Source organism: Nanorana parkeri, unplaced genomic scaffold (assembly GCF_000935625.1).
Source record: "Nanorana parkeri isolate BGI_ZX_2015 unplaced genomic scaffold, ASM93562v1 scaffold1799, whole genome shotgun sequence".
NCBI lineage: Eukaryota > Metazoa > Chordata > Amphibia > Anura > Dicroglossidae > Nanorana > Nanorana parkeri.
Genome location: NW_017308067.1, coordinates 165394 through 181215, shown reverse-complemented (window position 1 = coordinate 181215; position 15822 = coordinate 165394). Strand labels below are relative to the sequence as shown.

Genomic DNA, 15822 nt, shown 5'->3' with positions numbered 1-15822 from the left:
AGCTCCCTCTGATCTCCAGAAACCGGAGAGAAGCTGGTGAAGCAGGTCTCTGCTTCATCAGCTTCTCTGGGGGGTCCCTAGGTGACATTAGGGGTCTTAAAGACCCCTGATGTCTCCATAAAGAGGACCTGTCACTGCAAATTGGCTATCACATAGGGAGCTTGTTCTTTTAAACATTTTCGGTACTTTTTTCATTATACAGTAAAATAAAAAACCCGCAGTGGTGATTAAATGCCACCAAAAGAAAGCTCTATCTGTCCCCAAAAAATGGTATAAAATTAATTTTAATACAGCGCTGCATGACGGAATAAATGTCAGTCAAAGTACCGCAGCGCTAAATACTGAAAAACGGCCTGGATGGGAAGGGGGTGTAACACACCGCGGTCAGCAAGGGGTTAATATGATGTAATCTGACCTGATCTATTGACTGGTTGATGCAACCAATTGGTTGACTTCTCATTACAAGTGTTTTGTTTTTTAATCAGTGATTGGCTGCTTTATTCCCGACAGTAACTGGCCATGCTCCATGTTCCCAACACTAGCTTCCACATGCCATCCGCGTTCCTCCTCATCGGAATCCCCGGGATAGAAAATGGAGCCACGTGGACATCGCTCGTCTTCTGCGTCCTCTATGTCCTGGCCATCCTGGGCAACAGCGCCTTACTGTACATCATCAAAACCGAGGAGAGCCTCCACACCCCCATGTTCTTCTTCCTCTCCTTGCTCGCCCTCAACGACTTGGCCTTCTGCAGCTCTACCGTGCCCAAGACTCTGGGGATCTTCTGGATGAACGGCGGCCTCATCGACGCCACCAGCTGCCTGACGCAAATGTTCTTCGTCCACTGCCTTTCGGTCATTGAGTCGGGAATCCTGACCGCCATGGCGTACGACCGCTTTGTGGCCATCTGTTCCCCGCTCAGATACAGTTCGGTCCTCACCTACAGCCTCCTGAGGAAGATCGCGCTTGCCATTCTGCTCCGAGCCATTGCGCTCATCTTCCCCATTCCGCTCCTGGTCAGGCAGCTGCAGTACTGTGGCGACAATATCGTGCTGCATACGTACTGCGACCACATGGCCGTGGTCAATGTAGCATGTGGAGACAAGCGGGTGGACAACGTCTATGGGTTAGTCATGTCTCTTTTTGTCACCGGCTTCGACCTGCTCTTCATTGGACTGTCCTACTCCATGATCTTACAGGCCATCTTCAAGATGCCCACCAAGGACGCTCGCCAGAAGGCCGTAGGGACCTGCGGCTCCCACATCAGTATTATTTTCATCGCTTATTTCAGCGCCATTTTCTCGTTCCTCACATACAGGTTTGGTCAAAAGACCATCCCCCATAGCGTCCATATCCTTTCCTCCAATATGTTCATCTTGTTCCTGCCCTTCTGGAACCCGCTCGTCTATGGCGTGAAGACAAAGAAAATCCGACAACGGGTTCAAAGGATTCTGTTTTACAATCAAAGTACATTTCCACCGAGCCGGCATTAAAAAAGAACTATGGGGTCAGGTGCTTTCCCCCATAGTTCTCCTAAGGGTAACGGGAAGACACAAACTAGCGTCCTCCCGTCACCCTAAGCTCAGTATATAGGGAGCTACAGCTCGCGGTATACTGAGACGCCGCAGCCGGAACAGATCCCGACATTACTGTCTGGATCCACCCAGCTGCGGGATTGACAGCTGGCTCTGCCTATCCAGAGGCAGAGCCAGCTGTGCCCGCCCCCTCCCCTGTCCGTTCCACCAGTCAGCGCTGGAGAATCGGACAGGGGAGGGGGGAGAATCCCTGCAGGGAGCGGTGAGTGACAGTCACGGCTCTCTGCAGTGACAGAATCGAGAAGTGAGCGAGTGCCGGTATGTGTTCCCTCACTTCCCGATCTACTGAGCCGACCTGTGACAGTCTCATTGTCGCACGTCGGCTCAGATTACGAGGCTGAGTGAAAATCACTCGCCTCATAGTTCTCCTTTAAGTAAAAGTGGTATTTCATTTTAGAGGACATTCCAATGGAAATGGAATGGATGGAGCTTAATCACTAAATTAAAAAAAATACAAGTACAGCCCGCCCTACCATCAGCCCCCAACCATAGAACACCGAACCTCCAAGTGTAACTACGGGCAAAACCAAAGCTTACATATAGTACATGATGTTTGTCAATACCATTAACGTGGACCCGGACTCAAGGAGGTTGAACCGAAGATCTGCTGCACAGGCTATTCACAATAGACCCGTACAGCGGCCGAGCGGCTCAGCCGGGCAGAAGGCATATGCTTGGGCTCGTCTGAGCCGTAGTGACAGCTGTAGAGGGGCAAAAGACAAAAGGACAAACGCCCTGCAAACGACAGCTGGGCGGAGCCAGCCGTGATCTCATGGCTCGCTCCGCCCAGTTGTAATGACAGATCAGCATCCCCAAATGACCTGGGGGCGCTGATCTGTCATTAAAAAAAGCCAGCCATGGGGTCACAGCCAGCTCCGCTCAGTTGTTATTCATTGGCCAGGACCTGTTAGAAGACTCTAGCAGGTGCCGGCCAATAGGAAACAGTTGTTTTTTAAATTTCTTTTTTATTTCCTATTTGTTTTCATTTTGGCAACGGTTTTATTTTTTGTTTCTCCTTTTAACTTCTTTTGTATTCTGCTCGGTACCTGGGAGGTACCGATCACAATTCCCCTGAGCCAAATGCCGCTCGGCGGCATTCGGCTATTCACTCACGGCCATTCGACCCCTATGAGAATAGAGGCGAGCCGCAGCAAGTCAGCTGCCGGAGCTTCGGCTCAGCCGATCCAGGTGTTGGATCGGCTGAGTTGAAGTCGCTCTGCACTTCGGCTCAGCTGAAGATACAGAGCGTGTTAGGCTGACTGAAGGCAGCCAATGTACAGCTGATTTCAGCCGTACTGAGACGGTGTGAATAGCCGAACGTAGTTCATCTCACTTCACTTCGGCTGGGTCATCAACTTGGCTGACTTCGGCAGCTTTGTGAATAGCCCCCTTAGAATTGTTATTGGTACCTAAGCCGTACCCTATAAGATTTACCTTTTGTCTTTATTTCCTCCAGAAATATAACAGTGCACTTCCTGTGCCTACAGCCTCATAGCTATTCATCATCTCAGGCACTGTTACCTCTGACTGCTGGTGTCACCGGATCTGGAGTGAGATTTGGTGATGTCACCACTGTGATGATCAATGTTCTCCTTGCTGGAGAGGAAGCTGTCCCTGAGGACCTGCAGTGCAAGGATCTCCCTGCTTCTTCCATTCTGTGGATCTGTGCTTCCACTACCTCTCCTGCTGCTTCATTGGTACCCCACCAGTCATCAGATCACCAGTCATCAGGGTCTGAGAAACAAATTCTTGCTTCTTTTCCAAGATGGCTGCCTCTAGCCATTCTGGACCAATTCAAGATAAGACAATAATGGAGAAAATAGCAGCCAGGGCCATCCATAATATGAGGCAGCCTGAGACTCTTGCTTCAGGTGGCTTCTCTTTGCGCAACGTTCTTTGCAGCCAAAGCGTTAGAGATTGCTAAGAGCCTGACAGGGAGATGTAGCCGGGCCATACACATCTCCTCTCAGCTCTTAGCAACCAGGAACCCAGCATCCCGGCCAAGCTCCTGGGAACCTATGACGTCACTGGTTGCCTGGAGGTGAGCGGGACACTCTGGCTGGTGTCCTGCTCAGGTCTTTGCAACCAGTGATGTCAGTGAGCTGAGCGGGATGCCAGACAGAGCTGGGTGGTGCACCACCAGGACCTCCAGCACCCCATGAAATACCCCCCGGAATGTGACCACCAGCACCCCCACCCCACCTCAGGAGGCGATTATGCTACCGTAGGAACACCCCTGATAGGAGCTACAGGAAGATAACAATCAATACCGGTGACCAGTGCTTTGTCCTCTGCTTGTCTTTTTTTGGGCACAGCTTCCACAAGCCAGGTTCTTTTTAACAGATTTTTTCCCCTTTTTGGACTCCTCCACCTTCCAGTTTTATTACCTGTTGATTCTGTTAGCAGATCTGTTATTTTTCCACTTCCTGTAACAGGTTGACAACAATGTCTGTTCTGCAGTGAAATCGAAGCCTGGAGACGGCGTAGTCTTAGATGGACGTGGACCTTCAAATGGACTTTAAGTAAAATGGGGGCAGGGCCAAAAAAAATTACATAGCTGCATAGTTAGGTTGAAAAAGACACATGAAGTCCATTGAATTCAACCTATGTGTATAATAAGTCTCTGCAATACATGAGCATTTCCCCATGTGTTATCCCTTCAAAGACTCTGCAAGTACACAAAAATACCTCTTGATCTCCCAGAAATGCCCTCAGCTCCTAAAACCCGCCCTAGGCTGAAAATACACAGAATGTTGCTGGTGTCAGCCCTGTACTAGTTGTACTTTGCTAAACTACTCAAGGCAAGGAACAGTGGAACTCAATCGATCATGTGTGAGATGTGCTGGAAAAACAAATCCGATCCATGGAGGCCGATCACCTCACAACTTACAGGACTTAAAGGATCTGCTACTGACGGCTTGGTGCCAGATACCACAGCACACCTTCAGATGTCTAGTGGCAATCCATGCTTGAAGGGGTCAGGAGAAGGGGGACCTAGTCAATATTAGGGGGGCCATCCAGATACCACAGCACACCTACAGAGGTCTAGTGGGGTCCATGCCTTGATGGGTCAGGAAAAGGGGGACCTACTCAATATTAGGGGGTCATCCAGATAACATATCATACCTTCAGAGGCCTAGTGGAGTCCATGCCTGGACAGGTCAGGAAAAGGGGGACCTACTCAATATTAGGGGTGGTCATCCAGATACCACAGCACACCTTCAGAGGTCTAGTTGGGTACATGCCTTGATGGGTCAGGAAAAGGAGCGACCTACTCAATATCAGACGGGTAGTCATAATGTTATGGCTGATTGGGGAATATACACACACCAATATGGAAAAATCTGTTCTTACCCTTTAAGAAATAAATTGAAAAACTGACCAAAGTCATTGTCACCCGTCCTTGTTTTTTTTTTCAAACAAACTTTATTCAATTTTTTGACTACCCCCACATGGGGTATAGCCTTTTTTAACAAATGAAATGGCTTGACATACAGTTTTTGCATCTTGGGGTCGCTCATCGCATCCCCCATCAGTATATCTTAGCTTCTCCTTTTCTAACATTCCCAACTAAAATTATCAATAACATTCCCGTGCTGGCTGCCATCTTTTTGTTACTTGTCAATTTGTAAACTCTACGTATATAATGCTCTTAATGCTCTTAAGGGTGTCAGGTGTGCTTATCAAAACAACTTATGGGTTATACCTTCACATCTAAATTATACATTTTGCATTACACTTTATGGTACTTCCAGGACTCCCAGGCTATTGGACAGTTTGGCTTTAAGGTACCAGTCTGAATATATAAAGGGTTGCATTATGTGGATCAACTCCGCCCCTTCGAAAGTTGCTTCCACACAGTATTTCCAACGTTTGAAGAACCTAGTAGTTAGTGCATCCCCCTGCGTTTCAGTGTACAGTTTTTCACGGAGAAATAACATTTTCAGTTCTGAGGTGACCTTCGCTATTGATGGTGCGGAAGATGCATTCCAAGATCTCATTATGCATCTCCGTGCCGCTAGCAGGCATACATGAAGCCAGTCACTACCCTTGTAGGACGAGCAGTGCGGTTCCTCGGCCAAGTACTCGAGGATACTGAAAAGGTATAGCAATGGATTCAGACGTGGGGTCCACTTCAGGACTGTTTTGACATAGGAAGCCACGCTTGTCCAGAAATGCATCATGGAAGGGCACGTCCATAAACAGTGGGCCAATGATGGGCGAGACAGTCCACATTTAGGGCACAGGGACAGCAGTTGCTGCGGAGTCGCTCCGGTGGGTAGGAAGTACGCCACATAAGCCCGGTGCATTATTTTAAATTGAGTCTCCCTCCAGGTTTCATTGACAACCAGCCTGCGTACCAGATTGTATCCATCCACTATGCGTTCTACTAGGTCTGGGGTTGGGAAGTCTTTTGACCATTCTTTTACATTTGATGAAGATAACTTGGCCACATACGTGAGCTGAAGCCCCGGATAAATATCGGAGATAGAATAGTTCCCTCCAGATATTAGTGTCTCTACGAATGTTGTGGCAAAACAATTTGTTTTCGGGTCACTGGAAAAATTTTGCCATGTCATTGTAGGCTGTAGGTAATACAAGAAATGGGAGGAAGGCAGAGAATACTGTCTTGCCAGTGCCGGGAAGGATAGGGGCTCAAACAGGGGCTCTAATAGCGTATCTTCTCAGAAGCTGCACCCAGCGCGCACAAGCTTCTGACAGTTTGGGAGACGGGAGGCTGCAATTGGCGGTCGATCAGGTGAGTATTAAAAACAAAAAAAAAATGTTTATTTTATGTTCCCAGGGACATAATTTGAATGGAGATGTCCTTCCAGGCCAAGACTGTGTCCCTGATTAACAAGTGACGGCTTAGCGTCCCCGGCAGCTTGGACAGTTTGCAATGCAGTATAGCCCTCAGGTCCCAAGGGTGCACCAGAGCCGCCTCCAATTTGAAGTTGGAAAATCTCGAGCTTTCCTTGAGCCAGTCCACCGCGTGGCGCAATATGCATGCCAAATTATATAGTCTAACATTTGGGAGATTAGAGCCCCCTTCGCTTCTCGGGAGCCACAGCTTTTTCATTGCTATCCTCGGGCGCACCCATCCTTGTTTATTCTATCTTCAATACATACTTTGGATTTTTGCTTCAACAATATTTAAAATAATAAAACCAATAAAAATGTGATGGTCGACAGTGATGGGTCCCATAACTTAATATTTTGGTGCACAACCTTTAGGCCTCATTAACACGAGTAACGGCCAGCCCGTACAGATCTATGCTGCGTGCACGGCCCTGCCGGGCCGCTCCCGGGAAGGACAGGTGCTGCGTGTGATTTGTACGCAGCAGCCGGTCCTTCTTTTATGGGAGTACGCCGCCCTACGCTCGCGTCCCCTCCTCTCTCTCTGCCGGCGTCTATCACCTTACAGAGGTGGGTGATGCCATCTACGGGAATTGGCGGGGCAGTCCGGGGGGGGGGATGTGCAGCTTTGCCCAGGCAAGGCAGCATCGCCGCCCTCAGCGAATCTGCCGCTCCAGGCAAACGCCTTGTTTGCCTCGTGGCAGATACGCCCCTGATGTCGCCCAGTACCCGCTTCAGGTGACACCTGGCCTCGGGACGCCCCTGTCTATGGGATACCAAAGTCCCGCAGGTATACAGTACATGAGACAATTGATTTTAACATCATCACTTTTGAGGAGGAACGAACCATTATTACAGTGAGGGTACCAACAATTGTGTCCACTTCTGTATATATTTTTCATTTAGAAACATTTTAAATGTTGCTTCTAAATTTGTCGCATTCTTCTTACAATCCAGCAGATGGCGCTCCATTCGCCTATTTCGCAAGCCTGTTGCATTCAGAACATGAGGGCCCTGATTCACTTAAAGGAGAACTATGGGGTCAGGGCTTTTCCCCATAGTTCTCCTTAGGGTAACGGGAGGACACAAACTAGCGTCCTCCCGTCACCCTAGGCTCAGTATATAGAGAGCTACAGCTCGCGGTATACTGAGACGCCGCAGCTGAAGCGGATCCCGACAATTATGTCTGGATCCGCCCAGCTGCGTGAGTGACAGCTGGCTCTGCCTATCTAGAGGCAGAGCCAGCTGTACCCGCCCCCTCCCCCATCCGTTCCTCCAGTCAGCGCTGGCGAATCGGAGCGGGGAGGGGGGAATCCAGCCCCTCCCCTGTCACGGCAGAGAGCTGTGACAGGATCGAGAGGTGAGCGAACGCCGGTATGTGTTCCCTCACCTCCCGATCTACCAAGCCGACCTGTGACAGTCTCATTGTCACAGGTCGGCTAGAACTATGAGGAGAGTGAAAAGCACCCCCTCATAGTTCTCCTTTAACTGAAGATTACAGATGTTTGCATGTGTAAAAAAAATGATCTTCGTGCATCCGCTTGTACCTGGAAAGTTTGCGCACGTACTAATATGACACAAAGTGGTGCAGGGATCCTGTGCTCATATAGTTTGCACCCTTTCCCATGTTGCCTGCACGCACTTTGGTGCGCTAAAACGCCAGGAAGTGCGTGACATGATGCGAGCAAAGTCTTCCTGTAGGGGGATTGCTGTCCTCTAATGGGTGCAGCCAGCCAAGTTCTCGGGCGCCGTGGTCAGACTGGGCGTCCTGCATCACCTGCCATATGAAGAACAATTATATCAAATAAAATAACATTTAAAACACCAATGTCCGAATTTTGTTTGTATTATTTAATAATTCTATTTATTTATTGACCACTTGAGAATTTTGAGCGTAAGAAATACGTCCCCAAAAAAATGAAAAAAGTTTTTTAGGACACATCTCTTACGTTTAGTTCCTCTCCCCCTGCCGTTGCTCCCCCCCAGCATGCTGGAAAACCCGCCGGGAATCGTACGATTCTCGGCAAGTTAGTGACCTGCTTGTTCGACAACGCGCACACTGCCCGTTTGCAGTCATTGGAGAGCCCGCCCCTCATTACAGTCATCGGAAGCCCGCCCCTCATTACAGTCATCGGAAGCCCGCCCCTCATTACAGTCATCGGAAGCCCGCCCCTCATTTCCGGAGAGGGGGCTGCGGGGGGACAGAGCAGCACGCATATTACAAGTGATCTCGGCGACATCGCTGTACATTTAGCCCTGCTTGCCTGAAAAAAAACTACTTGCCCAGCGGCTGTGCTGCCCCTCTATTCCCTGCTGCCCCAAGGCCTGGCCTCGGTGGCCCTGTGGGAAATCCGGCCCTGCAGATCATCCACAAGTGGCCAGCATCCCGCCCAGCTCCTGGCAGCAGTGATGTCAGTGTTGCTGGGTGGGATGCCGGCCGGAGTGGGTGACACCAAAATAACTGACAGTCATTTTGGTGTCACCCCCCTCTGAAAAGTCAAGGCACTCGGTCATGGAGCTGCAGGAGAGAGAGGAGGGGACCCGGCGGCCTGCCTTGTTCCGCCGGGTGAACGTCCCCTCCTCTCTCTTCCGGCGTCCATCACCAAGATGGCCGCCAGCAAGTATCAAAAAGATAACCACGCACGTGCAGTAACGGCATTGCGCATGCGCGTGGTGACGTCACGCTCATGCGCGATGACGTCGCGGCGGGGTGTCGCCCGGTATCTGCTCCAAGTGACACCCAGCCTCGGGACGCCCCCGTGTCCTTTTTAAGGTGGGTGCTGCAGTGAGAGCGGATGGCGCCACTTCAAATCCAAGTAGTAAAGTATATCACCAGCACACCGAAGTAAAATCTTCGATGAGCAGTCATTTTATTGATGCACACACATCGCGTCACAAAGCAACGCTTCGGGGCCACTCAGGGTCCCTTCATCAGGCATGACAAAGATTTGACTTCGGTGTGCTGGTGATTTTTTGTACTAGAGGTAACGTCTAGAGACACCCCTGAAGACAACACTCACCTCTTACCATGCCCAACCACCACTGAGGCCCAATGATGGACTTTCTTTATCCAACAGGAAACCCTTCCCACTATGAATGGGCCAGTTGGTTGTATTTGCCCCCCCCAGACCAAATGTTCTCCGTCCTCCCCCTGGTGGTGATACCCCCTGCCTATGGATGGTGGGGAGGAGGACAACACTTGACATATTGAAGCTTTTCCGTTTTCCTCCTTCGTCTACTCCTCTGGCTCCTGGTGTGTTTCCCACCCAGAACTGTTCTTTCTCCAGGGTCGCGGCTGACTCTACACTCAGGACCCAGAACTTCCAAGGTTGCTAAAAGCTCTTAGCAACCTGGAACACTCTGGCCAGCATCACGGCCAGCTCCGGGCAACCAGTGACGTCAGTGAGCTGGGCAGGATGCTGGCCGGAGTCAGAGGTAACGTCTAGAGACACCCCTGAAGACAACATTCACCTTTGGCCATGCCCAACCACCACTGAGGCCCAATGATAGACTTTCTTTATCCCACAGGAAACTCTTCCTAGCATGAATGGGCCAGTTGGTTGTATTTGCACCCCAGACCAAATGTTCTCAGTCCTCCATGGTGATACCCCCTGCCTATGGATGGTGGGGAGGAGGACAACACTTGACATATTGAAGCTTTTCCGTTTTCCTCCTTCGTCTACTCCTCTGGCTCCTGGTGTGTTTCCCACCCAGAACTGTTCTTTCTCCAGGGTCGCGGCCAACTCTACACCTCCCCTGCCATATACTTCATACCAATATTTCCTCCAGCAAGGTGGTAACTGGCTCTGTGTTTTTCAGCAGCGGTAGCGTGAAGGTAACCGGTATGATGAGCTCTGTGATTATTATTCCAGCCGGACTCTTCCGTCTTATGGGACCACATGGCAGATGCAGAGTTATAATTATACACACTGCGGCTGTGTTGGGAATGACCCTGCGGGGCTTTGGGATCGGTCACAGCAGCTTTATATACTTGTCAGTTCTCCTGGCTCTGTGCATAGAGAACAGAGACGGTGAGTTAATGCTCTACTATGTATGGTGGTGCCATTCCTATTATATACAGTGTATTATGACAGCAGCTCCTCTGTGCAGACACAAGCAGGAACTAAAACAATGATATTATTATATATATAAGAAACATCTTTTACAGCCCAATACAAAGTGAGGACATATACACCGAGTGGCCGGATTATTATATACACCGAGTGGCCGGATTATTATATACAGGCCAGTGTACAGCTCCAGACACACAGCTTGCTGTAACAATCATTTTATATATAATTATGTTTACATTGTGTCTTCTCTTTGCTACATTGTAACTGTGTTGTGCTGCTGACTATATTTACTGAGCCAATTGTTGTGTTATCATGGCGCCTCCCATTAACAGTATATGAGATCAGAGAAATCATGATGCCCGCTATACCTACGAAGGACCTAACCCCTTTGCTGTCAATTTTGCTTCTTTTTTTTTGCATATTAAAATGCACATTTTAGGCCTGAAGATTACATAACTCACCCCCCACCCCCCCTCCCCATATCTATTTTCTGTAAGCAGAGACCCCTATGTGATACCATAGTGCAGATGACTCTTTAGGGAGACATCAGGGGTTTAATAGATCACTAGGGGGTTATTCACAAAACTGCCGAAGGCAGCCGAGTGAATAACCCAGCCGAAGTGAAGTGAGCAGTACAATTCTATTCACTCCGGGTCAGTGCGGCTGATTTCATCGGCTGCACTTCGGTCGGCCCAACATGTTCTGGATGTTTGGCTGAGCCAAAGTGCAGAAGGATTTGGACTCAGCCAATCCAACATCTGAATCGGCTGAGCCGAAGCTCCTGCGGCTCACACGCTGCCATTCGCCCCTATTCTCATAGGGGCCGAACGGCGGTGAGTGAATAGCCTAATGCCGCCGAGCAGCATTCGGCTCGGCTATTCTGCTCGGTACCTCCGTGGTACCGAGCAGAATAAAACATCAATGAAAAGAGTTTTAAAAGATTACAAAGTTGAAAAAATATTTTAAAAATGTAAACAAATAGTAAAAAAATAAATCAAGATTATTTTAAAAAGAAAAAACCAAAACAATTGCTAACTCTGTCACTGCTAGCTCCGCCCAACTATTTCCTATTGGCCGGGATCTGCTAGAGTCTTCTAGCAGGTCCCGGCCAATAATTAACAACTGGGTGGAGCCGGCCGTGACGTCACGGCCAGCTCCGCCCAGTTGTTATTGTTTAATGACAGATCGGCGTCCCGAGGTCATTTGGGGACGCTGATCTGTCATTACAACTGGGTGTAGCCAGCTGTGAGATCACGGCTGGCTCCGCCCAGCTGTCATTTGAAGGGCTTTCGGCCGGCTTTCGGCAGGCCGTTCCCCACGCTTCAGGTGTCACTTTGGCTCAGTCGAGCCGAAGCATATGCCTTCGGCTCGGCTGAGCCGCTTGGTTGCCTTCAGCTGCTGTACGGGCTATAGTGAATAGCCTGTACAGTAGCCCTTCCGTTCGACTGAACCGAAGGGATCCGGCGGCCGAAAATAGCCGAAGGATCAGCCGAAGCTACGTCTGGATCCTTCGGCTCCTTTGTGAATAACCCCCAAAATGTTCACAGGTTTGTGTGATGGTAACTGTCCACATTTTCTCTAACAGCCTGTACCTATGACCGGCATGAGGCCGTGAAATACTATACTGCCTTGTCCTGAGATACCATACCAAACGAGTCCATAGATTTGAAGTGTAGTTATAGAATAGAAAGGGCTTTTTGAAGAATATTTTAATAAGACATAATTGGTAATGTTTCATTTATCCAGGTTCTGACACAATAACTAAACTGCCTAAAGTAAAACAGATTTAATTCATCCCCACACAGCTACCTCCTCGTGTATCACTTGCCCCTCCCTTTTAGATGGTAAGCCCTCAGGGGCAGGACCCTCCTTACCATCTTGTCTTGAATTGTATTGTGATTGTAATGTCTTCCTTATATTGTAAAGCGCTGCGCAAACTGTTGGCGCCATATAAATCCTGTATAATAATTTTAATTTGACCCATGAGGACATTGAAGATTTGTTGGTGGATTTGGAAGCAATTTGGAAGGATTTGGAACACATTCATTTGGATCTTGAGTCTGCATAAGGTTCCGGTAGTGTCATGCCAATTGTGAATTGTTTTTTTTACTTCCATTGTTTTTGGGCCTCCATTCAAATCACAGTTAAAGTGTTATTCTGAAAAGAACATATAGCACTGCAGACCTCAGCACTTACCATCTTTGATGGTTGGTTTTCCTTTGTAGCGTTTGTTTGCTTTGCTTTCTCTCTCTCTCAAAATTCTGATCTCCCGGGTACTGTTCGCAGGTGGCCTCATGCACTTACAGGGTGCCATGGAGCCAACTTTGCGTGCTCGCTCCAGGCTGGCACCTACCTGGGTCCATAGAAAGAGATATATGTGTGGGAAACCACTGCCGTGTGGCCTCCGCCCTGCACCTAGGCTGCCCCTCCTGAACAATGCATTTGAGCGCTCTCCCCTCTCCGGATTCCAGAGAAGTGGCGCTCTGCGACCTGGAGTTGTGTCACGTACCTGGTTGGAGACCGTATGTGAGAGGAGGCTTCCCTTGCACCTTGTGTCCTGAGGATTCAGGGGATGGGAACAGAGACCAGCAGGACAGCAAGTGGCAGGAGTGCCAGTGGTGGTGAACACCATGCAAGCCGTAATCCAAGTAGACAAGCCGAGGTCAGATCCAAGCGGGCAATCAAGGTACAGAAGGGTCAGGCAAAAGCGTAGTCCAATGAGCAGTTCCGAGGTCAAGGGCAGGCAGCAAGCAGGAGTCGTCGGGGGAATACGGGTCACAAAGAGTCAAGCTGAAGATAACAGGAGCACAGGAACAGAAGATAGCTGACAATAATCCAGCAACATGGTGGTGCTGTGGCCGAGCTTATATAGGGGAAGTGATAGATGTGATGAGTCACTTCCTGTGCGCCACTTTGGCGCGTTTCCGCGTTGAAAGTTAATAGCGTCTGCGCGGAACAGCGTGGTCCCGAACAATACGAGGACGCGCGCTTGGCGCATGCGCAGTCAGCGGGGATCCCTTACAAGTTGGCAGGGGGAGATCGGAATGTATGTAAGTATTCGGGCACATATATATGAATTAAGAAATATACTCATGACATGTTTAACTACTTACTTAGAATGTATTTGAAGAATACCAGCTGAGCATTTAATACAAGCAGGGCAGCCATCAGGGGGGTACGGCAGATACTCATGTAAGGGGCCCGGGCAGCCTGGGGGGCCCGCCCGGGTCCCTTACATGACTATCGGCCGGCGGTGAAGGGCGAGGAGGGGGAGGCCTGGCCCTAGCAGCGCAGGGCCCCAGCATTGCCGCTCCAGTGGCTTTAAGACAAGCTAGGGCCCCATCAGCGACGCTGCTCGTCTGATGTCGGACTGGCCGGAAGTGACGTCACTTCTGGCCGGTCCGGCGGCAGACGAGGCCATGTGTGCAGGTAAGAGGAGCTAGGAAGGAAAGGAGGGAGGGGAGGGATGCAGCCCTGACCAGCCAACCTGAGACCCCTTCAGAGCCCACCATAGACAGTCTCAGATGGGCTGTGCAGCATCTATGGTGGGCTCTGCAGGGTCACTCTCAGGCGTCCAGCGGCGCGGGAGGGGGGGCAGCCTAAAACCGTCTAAGGGGCCCTAAAATTTCTGATGGCTGCCCTGAATACAAGACATCTCACATGCAAGCCATTTTCTCTGCAAGTGCTGCATTTAAAGGGGGAATGCATTATTTGAAGATTTTGAGAAGGGTGAGATCCTTGCTGCCATGTCCCAGTTGGAGAGGTTTCACTTCCTGCCCCAGAAACAATGTTGTCAACTTTTTGTCTGGGGCAGGAGTAGAAAAAAAAGGTTTTGGTTTGAGTTCCTCTTGAATATGTGGATGCATTTGAGCCGTATATCGTTTTTGCTCTTTGATACCTCTTATAATTTGTATTTATTTGTGTCTCTTAGTGAATGGGGAGATTATTTCATCCCACCAGTAACGGACCATGCCCCTTGTTCCAAATATTAGTTTCCACATGCCCTCAGCGTTCCTCCTGATTGGGATCCCGGGTTTGCAGGAAGGATCTGTCTGGACATCAATTTTCTTCTGTTCCCTTTATGTCCTGGCTATCCTGGGAAATGGAACCATACTATACATAATAAAAACCGAGGAGAGCCTCCACACCCCCATGTTCTTCTTCCTCTCAATGCTCGCACTCAATGACTTGGCTTTCTCCAGCTCTACTGTGCCAAAGACTCTGGCGATCTTCTGGCTGGACGACGGTCTTATCGATGCCACCAGCTGCCTGACGCAAATGTTCTTCGTCCACTGCCTCTCAGTCATTGAGTCAGGCACACTGGCCTCCATGGCGTACGACCGCTTTATGGCAATCTGTTCCCCTCTCAGATACAATTCTGTCCTCACCTACTCCCTTCTGGAAAAGATCGCCTTTGTTATTCTGGCCAGAGCAGTTGTGGTCATCTTCCCCATCCCAGTTCTAGTAGGACGTCTGCAGTACTGCGGTGGCAATGTTGTGCTGCATTCATACTGCGATCACATGGCCGTGGTCAATGTGGCATGTGGGGACACACAGATTAACAGTGTTTACGGATTGGCGCTGTCTCTCTTCATCACCGGGTTTGACCTGCTGTTCATTGGCCTGTCCTATGCCATGATCCTACGAACCATCTTCAAGATGCCCTCCAGGGAGGCTCGTCACAAAGCGGTAGGAACCTGTGGCTCCCACATCTGCGTCATCATCAGCGCCTACCTGCCGGGAATCTTCTCCTTTGTCACCTACAGGTTTGGGAAGAAGACTGTCCCCCATAATGTCCACATCTTCCTGGCCAACATCTACATTGTATTTCCAGCTTTCATGAATCCGTTCATCTACGGGGTGAGGACAAAGCAAATTCGACGTCGTGTTCTGCACATTCTTACTATCAACCCAAAAGCATTTCATTCTTTCCGTTGACCTAAAAGTGTATTTCTGTGAAATTAAAACGAATATGTTTACAAATAGAGTTTATTAGAATGTAGCGATAACTCCCCGCAGGGAGCCGCTGTTTGCCCGCTCCACATCTAGTCGGTCTAGGGTTGATTTCCAGCTGCGCCCATTAACACTATCCGCCCTCTTCTGGTGCCCATAAATTGATGTCCACCCTAGTAGTAGAATGCAAAGTAAACTGGGTTCTAGGTGTCTAGGGGTAACCATCAGAAGCTCCAGACTTACCGGATCTTGTAAAAGTAGCAATGCAGATCCACTTGACCACATCAGAAAGCCACTGATGTACCAGACAGTCCAGATGGATGCAGATCCTCAATCCAGGAAAAAT

General features: G+C 49.5%; 2 protein-coding genes across 2 annotated transcripts; both read left to right on the top strand.

Moving 5' to 3' along the window:
- Positions 1 to 536: 536 nt before the first annotated feature.
- On the top strand, positions 537 to 1491 carry LOC108799748 (olfactory receptor 52N4-like). Its single transcript, XM_018571648.1, has one exon. The coding sequence runs from the start codon at positions 550 to 552 to the stop codon at positions 1489 to 1491; it is 942 nt and encodes a 313-aa protein (XP_018427150.1). The 5' UTR covers positions 537 to 549.
- Positions 1492 to 14492: 13001 nt separating this feature from the next.
- LOC108799747 (olfactory receptor 52K1-like) lies at positions 14493 to 15461 on the top strand. The gene has a single exon (XM_018571647.1). It carries the CDS (start codon positions 14493 to 14495, stop codon positions 15459 to 15461), a length of 969 nt encoding a protein of 322 aa, XP_018427149.1.
- Positions 15462 to 15822: the final 361 nt, after the last annotated feature.

Coding starts and splice junctions, on each gene's coding strand:
- LOC108799748 (XM_018571648.1), top strand. CDS start 550: ATGCCATCCGCGTTCCTCCTCATCGGAATCCCCGGGATAGAAAATGGA.
- LOC108799747 (XM_018571647.1), top strand. CDS start 14,493: ATGCCCCTTGTTCCAAATATTAGTTTCCACATGCCCTCAGCGTTCCTC.